At 39.9% G+C, this 26,190-nt stretch overlaps 1 protein-coding gene across 1 annotated transcript in view; it reads left to right on the top strand.

Moving 5' to 3' along the window:
* Nucleotides 1–7,515: 7,515 nt before the first annotated feature.
* The window catches only part of LOC133069465 (fatty acid desaturase 2-like protein FADS2B), a 55,102-nt gene continuing 36,427 nt past the window's right edge, over nucleotides 7,516–26,190 (top strand). Inside the window, exons 1-2 of the mRNA XM_061161125.1 lie at nucleotides 7,516–7,836; nucleotides 20,570–20,680. Of these exons, the coding sequence (XP_061017108.1) occupies nucleotides 7,516–7,836; nucleotides 20,570–20,680 (432 nt within the window). The remainder of the gene's footprint in view (nucleotides 7,837–20,569; nucleotides 20,681–26,190) is intronic.

Here is a 26,190-nt window from a genome sequence, read left to right as displayed (position 1 = left end):
TATAGGCTGCAGTACAAGAAACTTCTTTCGGGAATGATAGAGATCAGAAAACCAAATGTACAGCAACCGTTACCAAGGGAACAAGGGGTAACGTTAGTCACAAGGTCAGGAGACAATCTATATCTCAAGTAAGGGGAAGGAGATTAAGCTGTTTTGTCCTAAGGAGAATGTTTACTAAAGGAGACTCATGCTTGCCTCACACAATGACCTCAGTCCCTGGGAGCAGCGTGCTGTTCCGCTTGAAGAGGGACAAAGGACTCCTGAGAGACAGCACGTAGGAATCCTCCCGTCAAACATTCCCTGACAAGAAAGGGTCAGGATAAATGAGGCCAGCTTACAATGATAAACAGAGGGCTTTTAAAAATCCCACATTCTCTGGCCTTTTCATATTACTGATTCGTGCCTTCACACATGTAAGAGGGGTTTGTCTTACAGTCTGATTAGATAGTATCTTGAAACTTCTGAGTCAAAAGTAATAATTGGTGTTTTCTTCATTGAAAGATGGTGGTAACTGATTTTTCACCAGGAAATTTTAAAAGCAGAGCAATCAGTTTGTGCTGTTCTTTACATACATTTGATCCTTTCATCAGTAGTCCCTGAATGAATGGCAATTTGATGTTATCTAAAACACACTTAATGGAATAAAAAACCTTGTACTAGAACTGGAGATGAATGAACCATAGCGTGTGGGAATTCAAGAAATTCTAAAAACTTATCTGTTCAGTAAAATCATCTGGGGGACTTTCAGAAAATGCAGAATCTGGAAACCCCATCTTGAACTACTGGAATCAGAATTTCCACAGGCTGACACCCAGAATTCTACATTTACAAAAGCTTTCCAGATAACTCATAATTATCTAATCCACCCAAGTAAATTTTTGCAACATTTTTCAGAACAGGAGATTCTAAGTTCAAATGATGGCATCAACTATGGCAATCAAATATAATCCTACATGAGATATAAGAACTAGATCTGCTGTCCCTTTCCTTCCTCCAGATATTTCTTCTTTTTAGGACCCTACCTATTTATTCATTAAACAAATAATTCCTAAATGCCTATTCTGCTAGAACTGATAATATGATAGTGGACACGATAAAAATGGTTTTTTTCTCATGATTTCCATGATTATTTTCTCATGGAGCCTATTGCTCTCAGTCACTGGAATACTACAAGAGATCTATGCAGTAAATTTTCCTGAATTTAGAATCTTGACTTTTTTTTACAGGTATTTCCTCAATTTTCCCACATGCTACAGAGAAGCCTTTGGGCTTCCTGCCCAAGTGGTGGAGAGCAACTGTGGTCAATAGCTCTTAAATTTACATATCCTCCATTCAAGATAATAGCTAACTCCAAAAGAAGTTCTCTGGCTCAGCTGGAGCGGAGTAACTCTCCCAAATCAGCCTCTGTGGTTTAGAGGAGAAGGGTCACATTACAGAGACATAGTTGCTCCAATTGAACTACACCATCAGAGGCTGGGCAATTCTACTAGAAAGAGATGATGGATAGACAATTAAATACATTCCAAAAGCACTTCTTAGGAGAATTCATTTACGCTGCTTACTGTCTGAATTTTGGCTCTACTCAAATAATTAAGCTCTTATAGTCACTCTTTCATTATTCACTCATAAAGCATTTATTATGCATTGACCTGGTCCCAAGGATAAAAAGAATCAAGAATTGTGTAGAGATTAGCAGTGAAGGCAAAGTGAAGTGAAGTTGCTCAGTCATGTCTGACTCTTTTGCAACGCCATGGACTGTAGCCTACAAGGCTCCTCTGTCCATGGAATTTTCCAGGCAAGACTACTGAAGTGAGTTGCCATTTCCTTCTCCAGAGGATCTCCCCAACCCAGGGATAGAAACCAGGTCATCCGCATTGCAGGCAGACGCTTTACCATCTGAGCCACTGGACAGGAACATAATGAACATTAGTAAGTAGCAAAATATACTAAGTACAAAGAAAACACAAGAGATTAAAGAAATCTTCACATTTCCTTAAATGAGTCTTGATGGATATATAGACGTTTTCCTGGCCAGGTAAAGAGAGAAGGTTCCCAAACAAATCATACTGCAGAAACAAAGTTTTTGTGCAGCAGAAGGAAGTTTCATGGTTGACAAGTGTAACTATGGCTAGAAGACTAGTCATTGTGTAAGTGATTTGCCAGTCCTGCCACTGTGAGATGTGTAAATACTAGCAAGTTACTAAAGCTTTTAGTGCTTGTCCCATAGGATTATTGTGAAGATAAATTTTTCTGATGCATGTGAGGGGTTTAGAATACTGCTGGTATATCTTTGGTGCTTAATAAATGTTTTATTATTGTTACCACTGTCAAATCATTATCACCATCATTTTGAACAAATGTGCTATTCCTGGGGGTGTTTCTCTTACTTGTGAGAGGAGAGCCCATTTTGTTTATCATCATACCACAAATATTGTGGTTTGGATGTAACCCAGGGTGCAAAGGAGTAAGTTCAAAGATCATGTACATTAGGTTGCTGACAAGGTCATGGTAGATGTCACAGACTTAGCTGAGGAAATTCCATTCTTCAAAAAACCACATGCTGTTTTTATAGAATCATATACATCCACCAAGAATTACCAATTCTACTTGGTTTCATAAAAGATTTCTACTGGCTATACCTGTCATTCAGTCCAGTCCCCACCATGGAGTCTATAAACCAAGATCCAACTTCATTCTTTCAGAATAATATTCCAAAGCATGAATCAATCTCAAAAACACACCACCACACCACAGAGACAGCTAAATTCCAAATTAAGAATCATCTCCTGCGTAACTTAGGATTTTGGCTCAAGGGATGAGACCAATACTCCCTTAGGTTTTAGTAGGAGTTAGAGAATTGTTTCTATTCCTGCCAATCATTTATCTCTTCAGTCAATTACCAACCATGAGGACAATATCATTTTGAACCAGAATAGTCCATCTCCAAACCACTATCTTTAATGATTTCTTTATTTCTAGCTTTGCTGAGGACCCCAACCTTACTTCTTCTGTACTAATAGGGCTCTTTCTATTAAAATTTGCCAGTCACTGTCTAAGTGGTTAGAATGCAGATATAAAGGCCATGGTCCTTAATAAGTGTCCCTGGGTGAAAGTCAGATGATTAAAAAGAACACATACAACGTTGTAGGAACCAGCACAAAACCAGCACAAAATAGATGCTCAACATGAGCATGTTCAGATGAATTGTGTTTCTTACACTGAGCAATAAGACACTAATTGTATTTGACTGGCTTGATGTTTCAAAAGCAGCGATTATATGTGATTTAACCTAATAAGGGTTTTGATGGGATGAATCACTGGGTGTTGTTGGAGTATGGGGAAATACCTACATGGACTAAAGATCTGGCTTTTAAAAATTCAACTTTTTTCCTTGTTGGAAAAGCAATATATCAGAGAAGAATCTTAAACAATAAGTTCTTTTGCACAATCTCTCCACTTTTACTGCCACTCCTCGTGTGTAATCTATCATCACCTCTCCCTTGGAGTACTGCAAGAGCTTCTTAACTGGCTTTTCCACTTTCATCCTTCTTGAACTTGGGCATGAACTTGGGTGAACATCCATGTTCACACATGTACAATGGACAGGAGTTTGAGAAAGCTCTGGGAGACGTTGAAGGACAGGGAAGCCTGGTGTGCTGCAGTCCATGGGGTCACAAAGAGTTGGACATGACTGAACAACTGAACAACATAAAACAAAAAAAAATATAAGCAAAAGTAAACACACAGGAGACTTCGCTGGTGGTCTAGCAGTTAAGGGTTCACCTGCCGATGCAGGGGACGCAAATTCAATCCCTTGTCCAGGAGGATCCCACATGCCATGGAATAACTAAGCCACAACTACACACAACTACTGAGCCCACACTCTAGGGCCAACAAGACACCTGCTGAAGCCTGTGAGCCTGGAGTCCACACTGCACAGCAAGGAGGCCACTTCAACAAAGAGCACCCTTTGCTCACTGCAACTCGAGAAAGTCCATGCTCAGCAATGAAGACCAAGCACAGTGAAAAGTAAAATACATAAAAATAAACCCATGGGACCTACTTAAAAGCTTTCCACAGAAAAGGAAACCACCAACAAAACAAAAAAAGACAACTTATTGCATGGAAGAAAATATTTGCAAATGATATGAGCAAAAAGGGATCCAAACAACTCAACATAAACGGCTCATACAACTCAACATCCAAAAACCAAACAATCCAGTTAAAATATGAGCAGAAGAAATGAATAGAGATTTTTCCAAAGAACATATGCAGATGGCCAACAGATATATGAAAAGATTCTCAACATTGTTAGTCATCAGGGAAATACAAATCAAAACCACAATGAGGATTAAAGAAAAAGAAAAAAGGAAAGACAAAGCCCCAAACTGTAAATAGAAACAAGAAAAAAGTAACATGTACACATAAAAAAGAAATGAAAACAGAACCAAAAACAAAACAAAACACAAGAGAACAACCAGACAAACTAAAGAAACCAAAAAGAAAATCAAATAATTTAAAAAAAAAACAAACAAAGAAACAAACAAAACATAAAACAAAACCAAAGCAGAGTGCCAACTGAAGAATAAAGCAAAGAAAACAAAACAGACAAAAATTATCAGAAATAATTAAAAGATAATTGAAATGATTAAAAGCTGAAATCTTAACACTTTTGGAAATAGGGATGGTCCTTGAGAATTTGAGCTTCCCTGGTGGCTCAGATGGCAAAGCATCTGCCAGCAATGTGGAACACCCGAGTTTGATCCCGGGGTTGGGAAGATCCCTTGGAGAAGGAAATGGCAACCCACTCAAGTATTCTTGCCTGGAAAATCCCATGGACAGGGGACCCTGGTAGGCTACAGTCCATGGTGTTGCAGAGTCAGACATGACTGAGCAACTTCACTTTCTTGAGAATATTATACGAAGTGAAAATAATCAAGCAAAGACAGATACCATATGATTTCACTCCTTTGTGGATACGAAAATATAATAAGTTAAAAACAAACATACAGAACAGTGCAGTGGCTACTCGAGTGGAAGGAGTTGGGAGGATGGTAAAATGGGAAAGAAGGTGAACACCAATAGAGTATATTAACACACATATAAGGAATTTAGAAAGATGGTAATGATAACCCTGTATGCGAGACAGTAAGAGAAACACAGATGTAAAGAACAGTCTTTTGCACTCTGTGGGAAAAGGTGAGGGTGGGATGATTTGAGAGAATAGCACTGAAACATGTATATTATAATATGTGAAAGAGATCACCAGTCCAGGTCCGATGCATGAGACAGGGTGCTCAGGGCTGGTGCACTGGGATGACCCTGAGGGATGGGATGGGGAGGGAGGGGGGAGGGGGGTTCAGGATGGGGAACACATGTGCACCCATGGAGGATTCATGTCAATGTGTGGCAAAAACCACTACAATATTGTAAAGTAATTAGCCTCCAATTCAAATAAATAAATTAAAAAGAAAAAGATGAGAGAAAAAAAAAAAAAGAAAGAGAAGGTCAACTGTATGGTGACTGAAGGAAAATAAAATTTTTGGTGGTGAGCATGCTGTAATGTTTCAGAAACTGAAATTTTCCACACCTGAAATTTGTATAATGTTATAAACCAAGGTAACCTCAATAGGGTGTTGCAAACATTTTAAAGTCACAATGCTTTCTTCAGAAATGTAAACCCTTGGGGAGAAAGCCCAGCGGTCAGAAGCGCACTCGGCTGTGTGACTCAGGCGCTCACACCTGGTTCCGTGGCAACCAGAAGGGGGAGGGGAGATGCGAGGGGTGTGGTCGTGCCCATGGCTGATTCTTGCTGATGTATGGCAGAGAGTCACAGAATTCTGTACGCAATTATGCTTCAGTTCAAAAAATTAATTCAGTTCAGTTCAGTCGCTCAATCATGTCTGACTCTTTGTGACCCCATGAACCGCAGCACTCCTGGCCTCCCTGTCCATCACCAACTCCCAGAGTTTACCCAAACCCATGTCCATCGAGTCAGTGATGCCATCCAACCATCTCATCCTCTGTTGCCCGCTTCTCCTCCTGTGCTCAGTCTTTCCCAGCATCAGGGTCTTTTCAAATGAGTCAGCTCTTTGCATGAGGTGGCCAAAGTATTGGAGCTTCAGCTACAGCATCAGTCCTTCCAATGAACACCCAGGACTGATCTCCTTTAGGATGGACTGGTTGGATCTCCTTGCAGTCCAAGGGACTCTCAAGAGTCTTCTCCAACACCACAGTTCAAAAGCATCAATTCTTCGGCACTCAACTTTCTTTAGAGTCCAACTCTCACATCCATACATTAGTACTGGAAAAACCATAGCCTTGACTAGATGGACCTTTGTTGGCAAAGTAATGTTTCTGCTTTTAAATATGCTGTCTAGGATGGACATAACGTTCCTTCCAAGGAGTAGCTGTCTTTTAATTTCATGGCTGCAATCATCACCTGCAGTGATTTTCGAGCCTAGGAAAATAAAGTCTGACACGGTTTACATTGTTTCCCTATCTATTTGCCATGAAGTGATGGGACCGGATGCCATGATCTTAGTTTTCTGAATGTTGATCGTTAAGCCAACTTTTTCACCCTCCTCTTTTACTTTCATCAAGAGAGTTTTTAGTTCCTCATCACTTTCTGCCGTGAGGGTGGTGTCATCTACATATCTGATGTTATTGATATTTCTCCTGGCAATCTTGATTCCAGCTTTTGATTCCTCCAGCCCAGTGTTTCTCCTGATGTACTGTGCATTTAAGTTTAAGAAGCACGTTGACAATATACAGCCTTGACGTATTGCTTTTCCTATTTGGAACCAGTCTGTTGTTCCATATCCAGTTCTAACTGCTGCTTCCTGACCTGCATACGGTTTCTCAATTAGTTAAAAACAAAAACAAAAACAAAAAAAACAGTAATCGGAGAAAAAAAGAATAAAAGGAAAATTTCCAATCTTCCAGGAGGAGTTCATATCCACCTAGAGGTTTTGAAATCTTCGGCTCATGTGTTGAATTAAAACAACTCTTTCAAAAAAAAAAAACAAAAACAAAAACAAAAACGAACAACTCTTCCTTTCAATGGGGGAGAGCTAATGCACCTGACCCAGCATGATGCCAGTGTAGACAGTCAGAAGAGAAGGAGCCCAGTCCCTCCTCCCAGATGTCAGGCCACACCATCCTCTGGTTTGTGATTGGCTCCAGCTCTTGACTAAGGGACATTTAATGATGAATAAGAACACTGTGAAACGATCAGCCAGCAGAGAGAGAGAAGAGAGAAAGGTAGACTAATGTTCTGGGGTGCAGGGAAATGTAGACATTCTTCATCAGGACAAAAAAAGACTCAGGACAGAGAAGTGAGAAGCTGGGAAGGAGCTCACTCTCAGGTTTGCCAAGAGTCAAGTAGTCTAAGAAGTTTTCTGTGTAGGCTTCTTCATAGAATAAAAGTAGACGGAAAAGATCATTCTGTAGTTCAATCAGGTGAGAATTAGAAATTTCAGGTGTCAAGCCAGAGATTCTAAAAGTACCAAGAAAATGACGTTTGAAGAAAAGCCTGAGGGCAATGGGAGCCTTGTAGACGAGAACCAGCTGCACCTAGGTGCGAAGCATCAGGCAAATGGGAAACCAGGAGCAAGTGGGAAAGCCAGGCTCTCTGCAAGGCAGGAGGCAAATGACAAGTGCGACTTGCCCAGAAAAAGCCTCAACAGGTACACCTGGCAGGAGATCCAGAGACACAGTCAGGAGACTGACCAGTGGCTGGTGATCAATCGCAAGGTCTACGATGTTACTGGCTGGGCGGACAGGCATCCCGGTGGGCGCAAGGTCCTCAGCCACTACGCTGGGGAAGACGCCACAGTAAGGAACTTGAAGTCTGCCCTCTCTCTCTGTTCTAGCGGCTGGGTGGTTGGGACCTTAGCCGTCTTTCCAAAAGCATTTCAAGTTTGTGTTCAAGCTCCATGATCACTCATCTCCTCCCAAACCAATTTTTCAGGATTCCTATCCAGCAAAACTTGAAAGCTAATTGAGCCTGAAGGTCTAGCTATTATTTACACTAGGTCTGGGGTGGGCTCAGATGCTGACAGTAGGTACTCTGTTTATTTCAGGTTTTGGTTTTTGTTCTTGGCATTATGTTTTTTTTTGTTTTGTTTTGTTTTGAAATTGAGTCATTGTCTTATAAGAAGAAAGCTACAAATAGGTGAGTAAAATCTGGAAAACAAGGTTTTCACTCAAGTAGAAATTTCTCAGACTCCTACAACTAGAGTGCCTGAAACAGACAACATTTCGTCTGGTGAGCATCAAAATGTTGAACGATGTTGAAGGCGTACAGTGACACAGGCTTTTAGACTTTGTAGAGTTCTTTTTTGTAGTGTAGTTCATTAAGTGTGATACAGGTAATACAATCACTTTTATGGAAAAAGTAACTGAAATCAGAGTGGTTAAGTGACTGACCCAAGTTCACCCAGCCAGCAGATCTCAAATTCAAAACACTTATTTTTCTTAACTTTCAGTCTTAACCACTTTCCTTCACTGTTTTTCCTAATAACTCTCATCCAACAAAATAGCTGAAAAAAGAGACTTTCAAGGGATACCTAAAATACCACGTATCATGTGTGTTAAGTCACTTCAGCTGTGTCCAACTCTTTGTGACCCTCTGGACCACATCCGGCCAGGCACCTCTGTCCTCGGGATTCTCCAGGCGTGAATACTGGAGTGGGTTACCATGCTCTTTTCCAGGGGATCTGCCCGACCCAGGGATTGAACCTGTATCTCTTACCTCTCCAGCACTGGCAGGAGTGTTCTTTACCATCAGCACCATTTGCAAAGCCCAAAGACACCATCAGTTCAGTTCAGTTCAGTTCAGCCACTCAGTCGTGTCCGACTTTTTGCAACCCCATGAATCGCAGCATGCCAGGCCTCCCTGTCCATCACCAACTCCCGGAGTTTACTCAAACTCATGTCCATTGAGTCGGTGATGCCATCCAACCATCTCATCTTCTGTCGTCCTCTTATCCCCCGCCCCCAATCCCTCCCAGAATCAGGGTATTTTCCGATGAGTCATCTCTTTGCATGAGGTGGCCAAAGTGTTTGAGTTTCAGCTTCAGCATCAGTACTTCCAATGAACATCCAGGACTGATAGACATATTCAAATGCATGGCCTCACTTAAACCTCATCATAAGGAAAGTGAACGGTATTCCCATATTAAAGATGGAAAAACTGATACTAAAACATTGAAATAATGTATCTCAGAGCAGACAAATAACAGTGATAAATTTTTAAATCAGGTAGGTTTTTTACCAAAAAGCCCTTTATAGCTGATCTTAAAAATAAAATTTCCATTTAATATTGAAGAAGGAGGTTTCTCAATTCTTAAATGCATTTGGGAATCCATTCTAAAATATTCTATAAGAAAGTTGATTTTAGCCCAATTAGAAATTTTTTCTCCACATTATACACATGAGGAAATGGAGAATAAAAGGTGTTAAATAAACTAATTCAAGATCAGAAAATTAGCATATTATAGAGTAGAAACTTAAACAGATTTTTTTTTGTTTTGTTTTCCTTGTTGTTTTCATGTTAGTATATAATTTTTCCAACTGGTTTCAAAGCATAGGACTAAAAATATTGATTCATGAAACTCTGCTCTGTGAGTGTTACCTGACTGATAAAAACAGAATACACAAGCATATGGCAAGTTTGCAAAAAAAGAAATATTTTGTTTTTTTGACAATAGCAACATCTTCTTTCCACAATTCTCATTTCCCTCCAATTTCTCAACTTCTCTGTCTAATCAGGGTTTTCTACCATCTTCTCATCTTGATTCTCCAGTCAGAGGAATGCCTTTCTTGAGCAGACCCTTTGATATTCCACCACTCTGGTCTGATCTGATATTTAAAAAAAAAAAAAAAAACTCCACCTTTTCCTGGGAAAGGAAAAGCTTGTGAGCTTGTGGCCCATGATGGGAATCTCACATGTGTCAGGAAGACCCTAGGAAGCCAGACAGCTGAGGATAGAAGAAGCCAAGTGACAGTCATTTGTGCAAGAATCAGGGGAAAGATGAACAAAAATAGAGGGAAAAAATACTTGTTGATGTATGACAGAAAACCACAAAATTCTGTAAAGCAATTATACTTCACTTAAAAAAATGTGACAAAAAAAAGGAAAAAATACCACAGATCTCATCTCCACAACACAAAGAAAATATGGATGATTCTTTTCTAACACAAGTCACAGAATCAGCTCAGAGGATGTGTTAGAAAATATGTGTCTTCAACCATCTTGGATATAATTGATAGGTGTAGCTTGCAGGAAGCAGCTCAGCTGATGAATTTGTCATTTGCTGGTGAGTTTTTATCTCCCAGAAGTTAGAGAAAGACCATGATTCTGCATTCAATTCTAGTCAACAAGGAAGAATTGATTAATAAAAAAGAAATGATCAGAATTTTATGGGAAAATACCCACGACACTTTAGGATTTGTGTCTTGAGTATGAACACCCTGAGCATGCTCAGTCATGTATCCTAGATTTTAGAAGGCAGATCCAGAATGTTAAAAGTCTCCAGAGGATGATAGCTAGAGAAGAATGGAAGGGTGCCAGGAGAACTCTGACAACCACGGTATTCCACGGCCACTCAGAGAACATGGAGCCTGAGGTGCAGTGTACTGGTTATATAACCCTGGGAAAGTCACTGAAATGCTCTGGAACTCAGCTTCATCATCTGCATAATGGGAACGACCTTACCCATCTAACTGGTAAATGAGACTAAAGCTTGTATAGTGTTTAGCATAATATCAGATGCACCTTTCATTAAACCCTAGCTATTGTTATTCATATCACAGCATCTATAGCCTCAGAGATGTGATTCACATTTTCTGTTTACCACCTGCTTAGAAGTCCTGATTGTTTGTTGCCAACTGGGAACAGAGGAATACTTGGTGGAGAAACGGCATGTTCTCTAGGGAAGGAGAGAAGGACATTAAGTCAGAGAACCTGAGGTCAAATGCTCTCTCTCTACAGCCTAAAAAGTGTTTGCAGGCTGTGCCCTGATAGGCAAATGTGCACCAAATATGATGTCTGTGCACAAGCCCTGGACCATAGCTGCACCTGCCCAGAGGGCGCATCTTTCCTTATTTACATAGAAACTCTTCTTCAAGCCTCCATCCTTCTCATGAAAAGTACATAATGATACCAAGGTAATTTATTCCATAGGGTCACTCATTCATTCATTCATTCATGTGGTGAATCATTCTAAAACTTTTTGTGGTGTCCACTCTAATGATTAAGAGTACAAATTTGGGGATGAAAGAGGTGTGGTTTGTATCTGGGCTGCACCACTTACCAGGAATGTCCTGAGAAGCTTGCTGAAGCACTTGGAACTTCAGCTCCTTTTATCTAGAAAGTGGGATAATGATATTTCTATCTTAGTATGGTGTCAAAGTCAGCAGAGATAAAATAAAGGTTTTCTTCTTATACCTGGCACAGATTAAACACTCAAAAATGACATTTATTATTAGTTAATTTTTCTGAGATAAGTTGTCATTTTTTCCAAGGAATTTTACTAGAGTTAGTTAATTCAGTCACTCAGTTGTGTCCAACTCTTTGTGACCCCATGGACTGCAGCACAACAGGCCTGCCTGGCCATCACCAACTCCCAGAGTTCACTTAAACTCATGTCCATTGAATCAGTGATGCCATCCAACCACCTCATCCTCTGTCATCCTCTTCTCCTCCCACCTACAATCTTTCCTAGCATCAGGGTCTAATCAAATGAGTCAACTCTTTGCATCAGGTGGCAAAACCATTGAAGTTTCAGCTTCAATATCAGTCCTTCCAATGAACATCCAGGACTGATCTCCTTTAGGATGCACTGGTTGGATCTCCTTGCAGTCCAAGGGACTCTCAAGAGTCTTCTCCAACACCACTGTTCAGCGCTCAGCTTTCTTTATAGCCCAACTCTCACATCCATACATGACTCCTGGGAAAAAAACATAACCTTAAGTAGATGGACCTTGTTGGCAAAGTAACATCTCTGCTTTTTAACATGCTCTCTAGGTTGGTTATAACTTTTCTCCCAAGGAGTAAGTGTCCTTTAATTTCATGGCTGCAGTCACCACCTGCAGTGATTTTGGAGCCCCCAAAAATAAAGTCAGCCACTGTTTCCAATGTTTCCCCATCTATTTGCCATGAAGTGATGGGACTGGATGCCATGATCTTAGTTTTCTGAATGTTGAACTTTAAGCCAACTTTTTCACTCTCTTCTTTCACTTTCATCAAGAGGCTCTTTAGTTCTTCTTCACTTTCTGCCATAAAGGTGGTGTCATCTTCATATCTGAGGTTATTGATATTTCTCCCAGCAATCTTGATTCCAGCTTCTGCTTCATCCAGCCCAGAGTTTCTCATGATGTATTCCGCATTTAAGTTAAACAAGCAGGGTGACAATATACAGCCTGGACGGACTCCTTTTCCTATTTGAACCAGTCTGTTGTTCCTTGTCCAGTTCTAACTGTTGCTTCCTGACCTTCATAAAGATTTCTCAAAAGCCAAGTCTGATGATCTGGTATTCCCAACTCTTTCAGAATTTTCCACAGTTTATTGTGATCCACACAGTCAAAGGCTTTGGCATAGTCAATAAAGCAGAAATAGATGTTTTTCTGGAACTCCCTTACTTTTTCAATAATCCAGCAGATGTTTGCCTCCGGTCCCTATACCTTTTATGAATCCAGCTTGAACATCTGGAATTTCACAGTTCATGCAATATTGAAGCCTGACTTGGAGAATGTTGAGCATTACTTTACTAGCATGTGAGACGAGTGCATTGTGCAATAGTTTGAGCATTCTTTGACATTGTCTTTCTTTGGGATAGGAATGAAAACTCACCTTTTCCAGTCCTGTGGTCACTGCTGTGTTTTCCAAATTTGCTGGCAAATGAGTGCAACACTTTCATAGCATCATCTTTTAGGATTTGAAGTAGCTCAACTGGAATTCCATCACCTCCACTAGCTTTGTTCACAGTGATGCTTCCTAAGGCCCACATGACTTCACATTCCAGGATGTCTGGCTCTAAGTGAGTGGCAACACCACCGTGATTATCTGGGTTGTGAAGGTCTTTTTTGTATAGTATGTCTATGTATCCTTGCCATGTTTTTTTCATATTTTTTGCTTCTGTTAGGTTCATACGATTTCTGACCTTTATTGAGCACATCACTGCATGAAATATTCCCTTGGTATCTCTAACTTCCTCAAAGAGATCTCTAGTCTTTCCCAATCTATTGTTTTCCTCTATTTCTTTGCACTGATCACCAAGGAAGGCTTTCTTATCTCTCCTTGCTATTCTTTGGAACTCTGCATTCAAATTGGTATATCTCTCCTTTTCTCCTTTGCTTTTCACTTCCCTTCTTTTCACAGTTATTTCTAAGCCCTCCTCAGAGAGCCATTTTGCTTTTTTGCATTTCTTTTTCTTGGGGATGGTCTTGATCCCTGTCTCATGTACAATGTCACGAACCTCCATCCATAGTTCATCAGGCACTCTGTCTGTCAAATCTAGTCCCTTAAATCTATTTCTCACTTCCACTGTATAATAGTAAGGGATTATATTTAGGTCATGCCAGAAAGATCTCGTGGTTTTCCCCACTTTCCTCAATTTAAGTCTGAATTTGGCAATAAGGAGTTCATGATCTGAGCCACAGTCAGCTCCCGGTCTTGCTTTTGCTGACTCTATAGAGCCTCTCAAACTTTGGCTGCAAAGAATATAATATATCTGATTTCGATGTTGATGATCTGGTGATGTCCATCTGTAGAGTCCTCTCTTGTGTTGTTGGAAGAGGGTAAGTCTATTATACAATGCACAGGCACATGAATTCCTGTTATTGCATGTATGTTTACCTGATATTTTTCAAATTGTACGATTTGAAATTAATGCACAATGCTAATATATAAATTCAAAGCTTAGATCTTCTCACCTGGAAAAGCTTACCTATGAAAAGCCAGAAACAGCCTATAAGTCCAACAAGAGGAATTAATTATATGGATTACAATACATCCATATGAAGCATGCTGCATGCTAAGTTGTGCTGAGTTGCTTCAGTCCTGTCTGACTCTGGGCAACCCTATGGACTATAGCCCAAGGCTCCTCTGTCCTTGGCGATTCTCCAGGCAACAATACTGGAGTTGATTGTCCTGCCCTCCTACTGGGGAATCTTCCCTACCCAGGGATTGAACCTGCATCTCTTATGTCTCCTGCTTTGGCAGGAGGGTTCTTTTCTGCTAGTGCCACTTGGAAAGTCCCAAGTTTTATATAAGTAAGTTGACAATATTTCTGGGCTCTACAAAAGATGTAAACACAATCTTGTGAGGTGTGCACAAGAGTCGAATGTTCAGAACAAAGAAGTCAGGGTTATCACCCAATGTGCATGGTCAGCCACCTCCTTGTGTCTAAACATCACACTCTGAGAGGGACACTGAGAAACTCAAACTCTTCATCAGAGTAAAAATCCAATATGACAGGAAAAATATGACAAAAGCCAAGAGGAAATATAGCAAAATGTGTTTCAACTGCTTGGAAGAATGCAAGGAGGAAGAGGATAGAGCTGTGTGAAAGTCCAAAAGAGTCAGCCATGTGGAATCAACAGAGGCAAGGCCAGGGCCAGGGAAGAGAGGATGTGTACAGAGGTGGAATACTTATCAGGTTCACATCGTGAGTAAGCACCAGCAGAATAGGTGTCCCGGCTTGGCCACATCCTTTGCTTAACACAATCCTGGTCAATATGATGGCTTGAGGATGAGAAGAGGAGAAGGAGAAAGAGAGGATGAAGGGTGTGGGAAGTAAAGAATGAGATAAGAGAAGGAGGAGGGGGAGAAAGGGTTTTGAGTTCTGAGCGAAGGACTCTGGATTTTACCATCACTGTAGGTCTTCTTCTCCTCCCACTGCAGGTAATGACACTTCTCTAGCCCAGCCTCCCTCCCTACACCCAGTCCTACAAGGAAACCAACCAGGATTCTGAGCTGCTTGTAAAAGGAAAGCTGTCATCAGTAATAACTGCATCTTTTGTGGGCTGTGAACATTTTTTTTTAATTTTAAAATTAAACTTTAATTTGATTCTCATTTGAATGATGGTTCAAGTTGAAAAACAGGTACAAGAGTAAAGAGACAAGGGCAGTTAAAGTACCAATGGGTGACAATGGCCATGAAGAGGGACTCTTTTTCAAATGCCAGCCTGGAGGTTAAGTAAAGGTTGAAGATCAAGAAGAGTAAGTCAAAGCAGAATGGATACAGGTATCTGAATGGCTGAATCCCTTTGCTGTCCACCTGAAATTATCACAACATTGTTAATAGGTTATGGTCCCATGTTAAAAATAAATAAATAAATAAATAAAGAATCAAAATGAAGGAAGGAGTCCAGGGAACATGCTGAAGTCCTGAATAAGGCACTGACAACAGAAATGAGGATGAGGGGATGGATAACCAGGAGACATAACTTAAAACAGGGGATAAGTGGCTGGGTAAGTAAGCAGGGGTAAGGAGTCAAAACTGCCTGATGGATGACTCGTGTAGGTAGGTGGGTGGTAGTTGCCATTATGAGGTAATGAAGCCAGGAAGATGAACATGTTTGGTGGGGACAGTGGAGACAGAGAGTCTGGACTGGAGTTCAGGTAAGTATATCACAGGAAAAAATCTCAAATAATGAAAGTTGTCAAATAATAGAGTGAGTTATTGCAAAAAAACAATAACCCTCTGTTTATCCCTGAGGGGGGAGGGGAATCTTGGTGACTTCATGTAAACGTTCTCCACTCCAAAGTGGATCTTTTCCAGAACGAGGGCACAGACTGTATTCTCCCCATAAATCAGCCTACTCAAAAATTGTGATCTTCCAGAAATACGAGGGACCTTGATTTAGCATTTGCCTTGAAACAGGTCAGATCTGAGAAGGAACCAGAAAAGAAATTACCCAAAGATGTAGGAATGGGTGTCCGCATTTGGGTATTGAATATTCTGGTGAGTTTCTGTTTCTTTGGCTGTGCTGCAAGGCGTGGGGGACCTTAGTTGCCCAACAGGGATGGACCCCACATCCCTCCATTGGAAGCATGGAGCCTTAATCACCAGACTGACAGGGAAGTCCCCTGGTGAGCTTTTTGAGATAAGTAAATCAAAATCTATGTTCTAGTTATATTGATTTTGTGACTATATACATATATTCACTATGGGTGCTTTTCTTTTTTCTGAATTTGTGGAAATTTCAACCTACTTGAGATGAACCAAATAATAATTATACAAAACTATCATCATTTAATGGCATCTGATTCCAAAGCTTAAGCTCTTTGATGCTAAGCTAAGTCTTCAACAAGGTTTTGTAATGACTGAATAAATGAATGAAGGAATAAATGAGCCCATGTGGGAGAATAAGTAGTATCCACAGTTAGAAAACAAAACGAATCTTGAGAGATTTAGCATTTTCCGAATATAAACAACATCCCGCACTTCTCCCTATGCTATATTTTGGTGTAAATTTTATAGGCACACACTTTGGTTGATTGCAGAACAAGATTTGGCAAATAGAGTGTCTCTTGGATTTCAACCCACACGTGCCCTCTAGGCCAAGTGCCTTGATGCAGGGCACAGCCTGTATACAGTGGTTAAATTTTAAAGACATGATCCTTCTCAGGCCTTCTCACTTTACATACTTGTCTCTCCCACTAGGGATCATACTGCTCTTCCAATAAAGGACAGCTTTCCATCCCCCATTAAATAACAGCAAAAAATCAGCAGGATTTCCAGTCACTGTGAAAGCAAAGATAATCACATCTTTCCTCTGTGTTGATACTTTTGGGAAATAATCAGTCTTAAGAGGAGCTACAGTGTAAATTTATGAATAGGTTAGGAAATAGAGAGGATGGTTGAGAAGTGAATCAAAAGTTAACAGACAAAAATGAGAGATGATAAAGTAATTAAAAGGTCAGAAAATAGAGATGCTGAGAGTGGGGAAGAGAGAGCAGTGCTTAAAACCCATATCCTTTGAACTCAATACTTCTCAACTTTCTCCTTGTTAGAGAAATTATATACTGCTCTATTCATTCACCCTTTCCCTTATTCATGAGACATCTCTTGATCCCATGTCATATTCCAGGCACAGCAAGAAACATCAGGTATAATTTAATCAATAGTGCATGGTCCCAGTCTTCAAAATAGCCAAAAGCCACTAGAGAAGGCCTTTGTGAATACAGTTTCACTGCAACATCATTTGAAAAGCTTTAGGAACACAGTGTCATGGGAGCCCGGAAGAGATCATAAATAACTTCCCTGACTATGTTAGGAAGGCATGTTTCATCTGGATGTTCAAGAATGAGAAGAAACTTTTAAGATGAAAAAATGGAGGAAAGCAGTCAAGGCAAAGGGAGCAGTATGTATCACGAAGCTTCAGAACTACACAGGGTCACGGAATGTTTATAGAACAGGGAAACTTACACTGGAAAGAGTGAGGCCTGAAGGGTATGGTGAGAGGTAAACCTGGAGAAGCTGGTTGGGGCCACAGACAAAGTGATGCACGTGATTAAAACCTAAGGTGGGAAACACCTTTACTAACTGCCTAGCATGCATATAGTGATCCCAAAACAATCTTTCTGTCACCCTTCTTTCAGGAAAAGAACTGTTCATGTTAAGGCTGGAATTGATCTTCATGGCTTCCTAGCTTTAAAGCCACATAGACTTGAGTTCAAATGCTGGCTCTCCCACATACTGTGGAAATGTCCTGAGATCTGGAGTCTTTATATGTATAACAAAAATGATGAAACCTCACAAAACTAAGTTGATGATGATGAATTGGCCCATAGAGCACCTTGTACACAGGATACAGTAAAAAAAAAAAAAAAAAAAAAAAAAAAGGTGTTACTCCCTCTCCCTTATTTAGCCCAGACTTTCTTCAGGAGGAGCATACTTGCCAAAGAAAGTTAATTTAAAAACAAAACAAACAAACAAACAAAACAAAAAAAAACACAACTCTTTAGAGAAGATTTCACAACTTACTCTGTATCTAGACTCTAATAGGCACATTCCTTCAAACTGAATATTCTAAGATTGCCTAAGCCACTTTTGTACTGCCCATTAACACAATGAAAAGAGTTCCACACAACAGGGCAGTTCTTACAATTCTGGAAAACTCTGCGGGTCTTCAGTCTCTGTTGTCACAGTGTTGACCTGTGAATCTTGCTGAAGATCAGAAGAAACAGTGAACCCAGAGGAACATTAGCATCAGCACACTGTTCCAGGGCTCCGGATGACTGCTCAGAGTAAGATGCAAATCCAGGGCCTCACCCTCCTCTACACTCTGATCTCGATCCCTCAGACTGTTTCTCACCCTCATCTGTTCCTTAACAACAGGCAGAACATGATTTTTCAGTATGGGCCACCCTGAAACGTTTAGTCACATTGGTAATCACCGAATGACTCTCATCCTGGTTAGGTAAACTAACTTTAGACTCATTGAATGTGACACGAAAACACATCTTTGAAAGCAGCATTTCCCAAGGGGGTCAGAGAAAGTGTACAAAGGCAGAATGAATAGTAGATCCTGGACTGGTTCTAGCAGATGCAAATCCCTTCTTACATCAGTGAATCTAGAAAAGTGAGTCTAAAGAGTTGATATTGCACCCCTCTGAATAACCTCATTGATTATATATATACATATATATATATATATATACACACACACACACAAGCCTACACATATGAAAATACTTTATGTTAGGCTTGCATGTAGTTCTAGATATATCTAAAGTTGCTTTAGATTTTGAAGATGGAGGGTTCACTGTATTCACTAAAACAATTCAGAGTTCAATCCGAGTGGAGTATGGAAAGAAAATCTCTGAACTGTGATATTTTATTGAAGAGAAGGAAGGCAGGTAGCTGTTATCCCTGTGTGTCTTAGTCGCTTAGTTGTGTACAACTCTTTGCAACGCCATGGACTGTAGTCCACCAGCTCCTCTGTCCATGGAATTCTGCAGGCAAGAATACTGGAATGGGTAGCCTTTGTCTTCTCCAGGGGATCTTCCCAACCCAGGGATCTAACTGGGCTCTCCTGCATTGCAGGCAAATTCTTTACCATCTGAGCCACCAAAGAAGCCCAGAGGTATACACATAGGAAAGAGAACTAATATGTTTGAGAATTTACTATAAGCCACTCAGATTCTAATCAATTCACTTAATTTCTATAATAACTTTATATACTGAGTAGCTATTACTTTCACTCCCATGTTAGTGAATAGAAAACAGGAGTGTGGACTGGTCAAGAGACTTGTCCACAATTACACCACAAGTACTGAACTTAGGTGGAGGAAGGCTGCTCGGGGATCCGGTTTCTTAATCAGCACTAGGCAACACCACCACTCCAAAGTATTATGTATGGATTCCACACATTCACATTAAAACCTTGGTTATTTCTCTTCATACTTAATCCTTCCTATTCTCAAAGTCATAATAGCAAGAAGTTCAGTATCTTAGTCTTGGAGAAGCCTCCTTTCCTGAAAAGAGAAAAAAAAAAAAAAACACAAAAACAAAAACTCCATCTCTTATTTCCAAACTTAAGCAGGACTTGAGAATCAACATCCTTCTCATAGCCACTTGGAGTTACTACTTAAAATGGGAATGGATTTGGCAAAATATAGTGGGTCAGCTCTCTTTTGTGCCTGTCTCAAGCCCCAACAGAGAATGCTATGGTGTTTTTTTTATTTTTATTTTTGTTGTTGTTGTTTTGTTTTGTTTTAGAAAGAGTGCTAAGGCTTCTTCAGTGATAAACTTAGCCAAGAAAGTGCTACTTTAAACAACTAAGAATTTGAGGGCTTTGCTCCCATGCTCTCTTAGACATTTTTTATCATCATCAACTTTAACTTGTCTTTCCTTGGAAATAACTTAATGCAAGAACCTCTGTACCCTGGTCCTTGGTCAAGAACTAAAAGGGAAACTCTGATAGATGTGATTTGCATAGGCAGTCTTGGTTGCTGCATGCCCCAAATAATGTGGGCAACTTCCACACCAAGCCTGAGGTTTGACTCTAAAGATTCACCATGACCCATAATCTCAAAGCCAACTACTTCTTCTGGTGCTCAATAAAATAAACAACGATCTCTTCCAATGCTTGGGGATCAACTTTCTACCCAGGACTTGCCTCGTAAGCCATGCACTCAGTGGGTGGATCACCACTGTGAGGCTTTCATAGAGTAATTTCAAGGACAATTCTGAACAATGAATTTGAAGTGTCAACCTAGAATTAGAAGTAAATGCTCTAGCCCAGGTGGGATGCATGAGACAAGTGCTCGAGCCTGGTGCACTGGGAAGACCCAGAGGAATCGGGTGGAGAGGGAGGTGGGAGTGGGGATAGGGATGGGGAATACGTGTAAATCTATTGCTGATTCATGTCAATGTATGACAAAACCCACTGAAAAAATAAATAAATTAAAAAAAAAAAAAAAAGAAGTAAATGCTCTATAACATAGTCTGTGCTGATTCCTAAGGTCGGTACAGAATGAGATAAAAAAGGGGAGAGATATCTGTGTTGTAAGCATGTCTTTTTAAAGACTCTAACAGTTCTCTCTGATTCAAAGGATGTCTTCAGAGCCATGCATCCGGACCCTGACATTGTGCGGTTGTACCTCAAACCACTGCTCATCGGAGAGCTTGCTCTAGAAGAGCCCAATCAGGAGAGAAACAAAAATGTGAGTGAGGTCTCAGGACTCAGGAGTATGCAGAGGGATGGGGACAAGGTATATTTCAAGGCCAACTTATCCTTTTCTGTGGGAAACCAGCCATCATGTCTGAGAGGGTCTGCAATAGCATAAATAAGAGGATTCCAAGTATTTCAAAATAATGTCATCCTCCTGAGATCCTCAGAATTCTTAAACCTCTGAGAAACAAAGGAATGGAATGCTTGGCCCTGTGCCAAACAGTAATTCCATGTGTCTAACTACCTACTTCTTGCCACGCCACTTACACATAACTTTTCTTTTTCCATGACTTCTTATAATTGTTTGATGCTCGCTGTTAGTTTCCATGAGAGCAGAGACTATGTGTCCTCAGTACCTACCGGCACAGGATTGGACTTGTAGTAGGAATTCCATAAATAGCTGTTGAATCAATGATGTGACTATATCCTAACTATAGTTCTTTTTACAATCAGAGAAATTACAATTCTAGGAGAATAAACTACCTTCTGAAAAGCAAAGAACAGGAACTCCAGTTCACCTCCTTCTGGCTCCAAACCTTTGGGTATTCCCCACGAAAAGCACCACTTTTCTTTCGCCAAGGATTTGGTTGACTGAAAAACTGTCTTCAGAGGGCAGGGCCTCCATAAAACTAGAATTCACTAGAATGATTGCACATAAAGCTTAAAGGGATTTAACTAATATTAAGCACTGCATTTTTTTTTTTTTTTTTTTTTTTTTTTTGCTCTTCATGTTTTAAAACAGCTTACAATTGTACCATTCTTTTGAAATACTTTGTACAAAGTGGTGATCCAGATATCACTGTGAGGCAGAAATAAAAAGAATTATATTTCCACTTTAAGAAATGAAGAAACAAACAAACAAAAAAAGAAATGAAGAAACAAACTCACAAGGGGATAGGAGGAATCTGAGGAAAGAGGACTGGTTACATGCAGGCCCAAGATGAATACTTAGGCTGACTCCTTAGGCCCATGTGCATCCCTCAAGGCTGTGTGTCAGGAAGCAATGCACTGTACTGAGATGAGTGTGCCCTCAGGCAGACAGCCTGGACACAGAGCCCGGTTCCTGTGACAAGGTGTAGGAGCCGAGATGCTGTTGTTCGGTCAGTAAGTCACGTCTGACTCTGCGACCCTGTGAACTGCAGCACGCTAGGCCTCCATGTTCCCTCACTATCTCCCAGAGTTTGCGCAAAGTCATGTCCATAGAGCATGATGCCATCCAAACATCTCATCCTCTATCCCTCTTCTCTTCCTGCCCTCAACCTTTCCTGGCACAAGGGTCTTTTCCAATGAGTCTGTTCTTCCATCAGGTGGCCAGTGTATTAGAGCTTCAGCTTAACCATCAATCATTTCAATGAATATCCTGGGTTAATTTCCTGTAGGATTGACAGGTTTGATCTCCCTGCTGTCCAAGGGACTCACAAGAGTTTTCTCCAACACCACAGTTCAAAAGCAATAATTCTTTGAGGCTCAGCCTTCTTTCATGTCCAACTCTCACATCCATACATGACTACTGGAAAACCCATATATTTGACTATATGGACCTTTGTTGGCAAACTAATGTCTCTGCTTTTTAATATGCTATCTAGGTTTTTCACTGCTTTCCTTCTAAAGAGCAAGCATCTTTTAATTTCATGGCTGAAGTGACCAGCTACAGTGAATTTTGGAGACCAAGAAAAGAAAGTCTGTCACTATTTCTATTTTCTCCCCATCTATTTGAATGAAGAGATTGGACTGAATGTCATGATCTTCATTTTTTGAATGCCGAGTTTGAAGCCAGATTTTTTACCTTCCTCTTTCACCTTCATCAACAGACTCTTTAGTTCCTCTTCACTTTCTGCCATCAGAGTGGTATGATCTTATCTGAAGTTGTTGATATTTCTCCCAGCAATCTTATTCAGCTTCTGCTTCATTCAGCACAGCATTTCACATGATGTACTCTGCATATAAATTAAATAAGCAGGGTGACAATATACAGCCTTGATGTACTCCTGTCCCAATTTTGAACCAGTCCATTGTTCCAAGTCTCGTTCAAACTGTTGCTTCTTGTCATGCATAGAGGTTTCTCAGGAGGCTGGTAAGATGGTCTAGTACTCCCATCTCGTTAAGAATTTTTCATGGCTTGTTGTGATCCACAAAGGATCAGAAGAAACAGTAAACGCAGAGGCGTATTAGTGTAGTTAGTGAAGCAGATTTTTTTTTCTTTTAATTTATTTTTTTTTAATTTTTTATTTTTTATTAGTTGGAGGCTAATTACTTCACAACATTTCAGTGGGTTTTGTCATACATTGATATGAATCAGCCATAGAGTTACACGCATTCCCCATCGTGATCCCCCCTCCTACCTCCCTCTCCACCCGATTCCTCTGGGTCTTCCCAGTGCACCAGGCCAGAGCACTTGTCTCATGCATCCAACCTGGGCTGGTGATCTGTTTCACCATAGATAATATATATGCTGTTCTTTTGAAACATCCCACCCTCACCTTCTCCCACAGAGGTCAAAAGTCTGTTCTGTACTTCTGTGTCTCTTTTTCTGTTTCACATATAGGGTTATCATTACCATCTTTCTAAATTCCATATATATGTGTTAGTATGCTATAATGTTCTTTATCTTTCTGGCTTACTTCACTCTGTATAATGGGCTCCAGTTTCATCCATCTCATTAGAACTGATTCAAATGAATTCTTTTCAAAGGCTAAGTAATATTCCATGGTGTATATGTACCACAGCTTCCTTATCCATTCATCTGCTGATGGACATCTAGATTGCTTCCATGTCTTGGCTATTATAAACAGTGCTGTGATGAACATTGGGGTGCACGTGTCTCTTTCAGATCTGGTTTCCTCGGTGTGTATGCCCAGAAGTGGGATTGCTGGGTCATATGGCAGTTCTACTTCCAGTTTATTAAGAAATCTCCACACTGTTCTCCATAGCGGCTGTACTAGTTTGCATTCCCACCAACAGTGTAAGAGGGTTCCCTTTTCTCCACACCCTCTCCAGCATTTAATGCTTGTAGACTTTTGGATAACAGCCATCCTGACTGGCGTGTCATGGTACATCATTGTGGTTTTGATTTGCATTTCTCTAATAATGAGTAATGTTGAACATCTTTTCATGTGTTTGTTAGCCATCTGTATGTCTTCTCTGGAGAAATGTCTGTTTAGTTCTTTGGCCCATTTTTTGATTGGGTCATTTATTTTTCTGGAATTGAGCTTCAGGGGTTGCTTGTATACTTTTGAGATTAATCCTTTGTCTGTTTCTTCATTTGCTATTATTTTCTCCCATTCTGAGGGCTGTCTTTTCACCTTACTTATAGTTTCTTTGTAGTGCAAAAGCTTTTAAGTTTAATTAGGTCCCATTTCTTTATTTTTGCTTTTATTTCCAATATTCTGGGAGGTGGGTCATAGAGGATCTTGCTATGATTTATGTCAGAGAGTGTTTTGCCTATGTTCTCCTCTAGAGTTTTATAGTTTCTGGTCTTACATTTAGATCTTTAATCCATTTTAAGTTTATTTTTGTGTATGGTGTTAGAAAGTGTTCTAGTTTCATTCTTTTACAAGTGGTTGACCAGTTTTCCCAGCACCACTTGTTAAAGATGTTGTCTTTTTTCCATTGTATAGCCTTGCCTCCTTTGTCAAAGATAAGGTGTCCATAGGTTTGTGGATTTATCTCTGGGCTTTCTATTTTGTTCCATTGATCTATATTTGTGTCTTTGTGCCAGTACCATACTGTCTTGATGACTGTGGCTTTGTAGAAGAGACTGAAGTCAGGCAGGTTGATTCCTCCAGTTCCATTCTTCTTTCTCAAGATTACTTTGGCTATTTGAGGTTTTTTGTATTTCCATACAAATTGTGAAATTATTTGTTCTCGTTCTGTGAAAAATACCATTGGTAGCTTGAAAGGGATTGCATTGAATCTATAGATTGCTTTGGGTAGAATAGCCATTTTGACAATATGGATTCTCCCAATCCATTAGCATTGTATGTTTCTCCATCTGTTTGTGTCCTCTTTGATTTCTTTCATCAGTGTTTTATAGTTTTCTATGTATAGGTCTTTTGTTTCTTTAGGTAGATATACTCCTAAGTATTTTAGTCTTTTTGTTGCAATGGTGAATGGTATTGTTTCCTTAATTTATCTTTCTGTTTTTTCATTGTTAGTATATAGGAATGCAAGGGATTTCTGTGTGTTAATTTTATATCCTGCAACTTTACTGTATTCATTGATTAGCTCTAGTAATTTTCTGGAAGAGTCTTCAGGGTTTTCTATGTAGAGGATCATGTCATCTGCAAACAGCGAGAGTTTCACTTCTTCTTTTCCTATCTGGATTCCTTTTACTTCTTTTTCTGCTCTGATTGCTGTGGCCAGAACTTCCAACACTATGTTGAATAGTAGTGGTGAGAGTGGGCACCCTTGTCTTGTTCCTGATTTCAGGGGAAATGCCTTCAATTTTTCACCATTGAGGGTGATGCTTGCTGTGGGTTTGTCATATATAGCTTTTATTATGTTGAGGTATGTTCCTTCTATTCCTGCTTTCTGGAGAGTTTTAATCATAAATGAGTGTTGAATTTTTTCAAAGGCTTTCTCTGCATCTATTGAGATAATCATATGGTTTTTATCTTTCAATTTGTTAATGTGGTGTATTACATTGATTGATTGGCGGATATTAAAGAATCCTTGCATCCTGGGGTAAAGCCCACTTGGTCATGGTGTATGATTTTTTTTAATATGTAGTTGGATTCTGTTTGCTAGAATTTTGTTAAGGATTTTTGCATCTATGTTCATCAGTGATATTGGCCTGTAGTTCTTTTTTTGTGGCGTCTTTGTCTGGTTTTGGAATTAGGGTGATGGTGGCCTCATAGAATGAGTTTGGAAGTTTACCTCCATCTGCAATTTTCTGGAAGAGTTTGTGTAAGATAGGTGTTAGCTCTTCTCTAAATTTTTGGTAGAATTCAGCTGTGAAGCCATCTGGTCCTGGGCTTTTGTTTGCTGGAAGATTTTTGATTACAGTTTCAATTTCCTTGCTTGTGATGGGTCTGTTAAGATCTTCTATTTCTTCCTGGTTCAGTTTTGGAAAGTTATACTTTTCTAAGAATTTGTCCATTTCTTCCAAGTTGTCCATTTTATTGGCATAGAGCTGCTGGTAGTAGTCTCTTATGATCCTTTGTATTTCAGTGTTGTCTGTTGTGATCTCTCCATTTTCATTTCTAATTTTGTTAATTTGGTTCTTCTCTCTTTGTTTCTTAATGAGTCTTGCTAATGGTTTGTCAATTTTGTTTATTTTTTCAAAAAACCAGCTTTAAGCTTTGTTGATTTTTGCTATGTTCTCTTTCATTTCTTTTGCATTTATTTCTGCCCTAATTTTTAAGATTTCTTTCCTTCTGCTAACCCTGGGGTTCTTCATTTCTTCATTCTCTAATTGCTTTAGGTGTAGAGTTAGGTTGTTTATTTGGCTTTTTTCTTGTTTCTTGATGTAAGCCTGTAATGCTATGAACCTTCCCCTTAGCA

Source organism: Dama dama, chromosome 1, assembly GCF_033118175.1.
Source record: "Dama dama isolate Ldn47 chromosome 1, ASM3311817v1, whole genome shotgun sequence".
In the NCBI taxonomy this organism is placed as follows: domain Eukaryota; kingdom Metazoa; phylum Chordata; class Mammalia; order Artiodactyla; family Cervidae; genus Dama; species Dama dama.
Note: the sequence above shows the minus strand (reverse complement) of the source record. Positions and strands in the feature narration are given on the sequence as shown.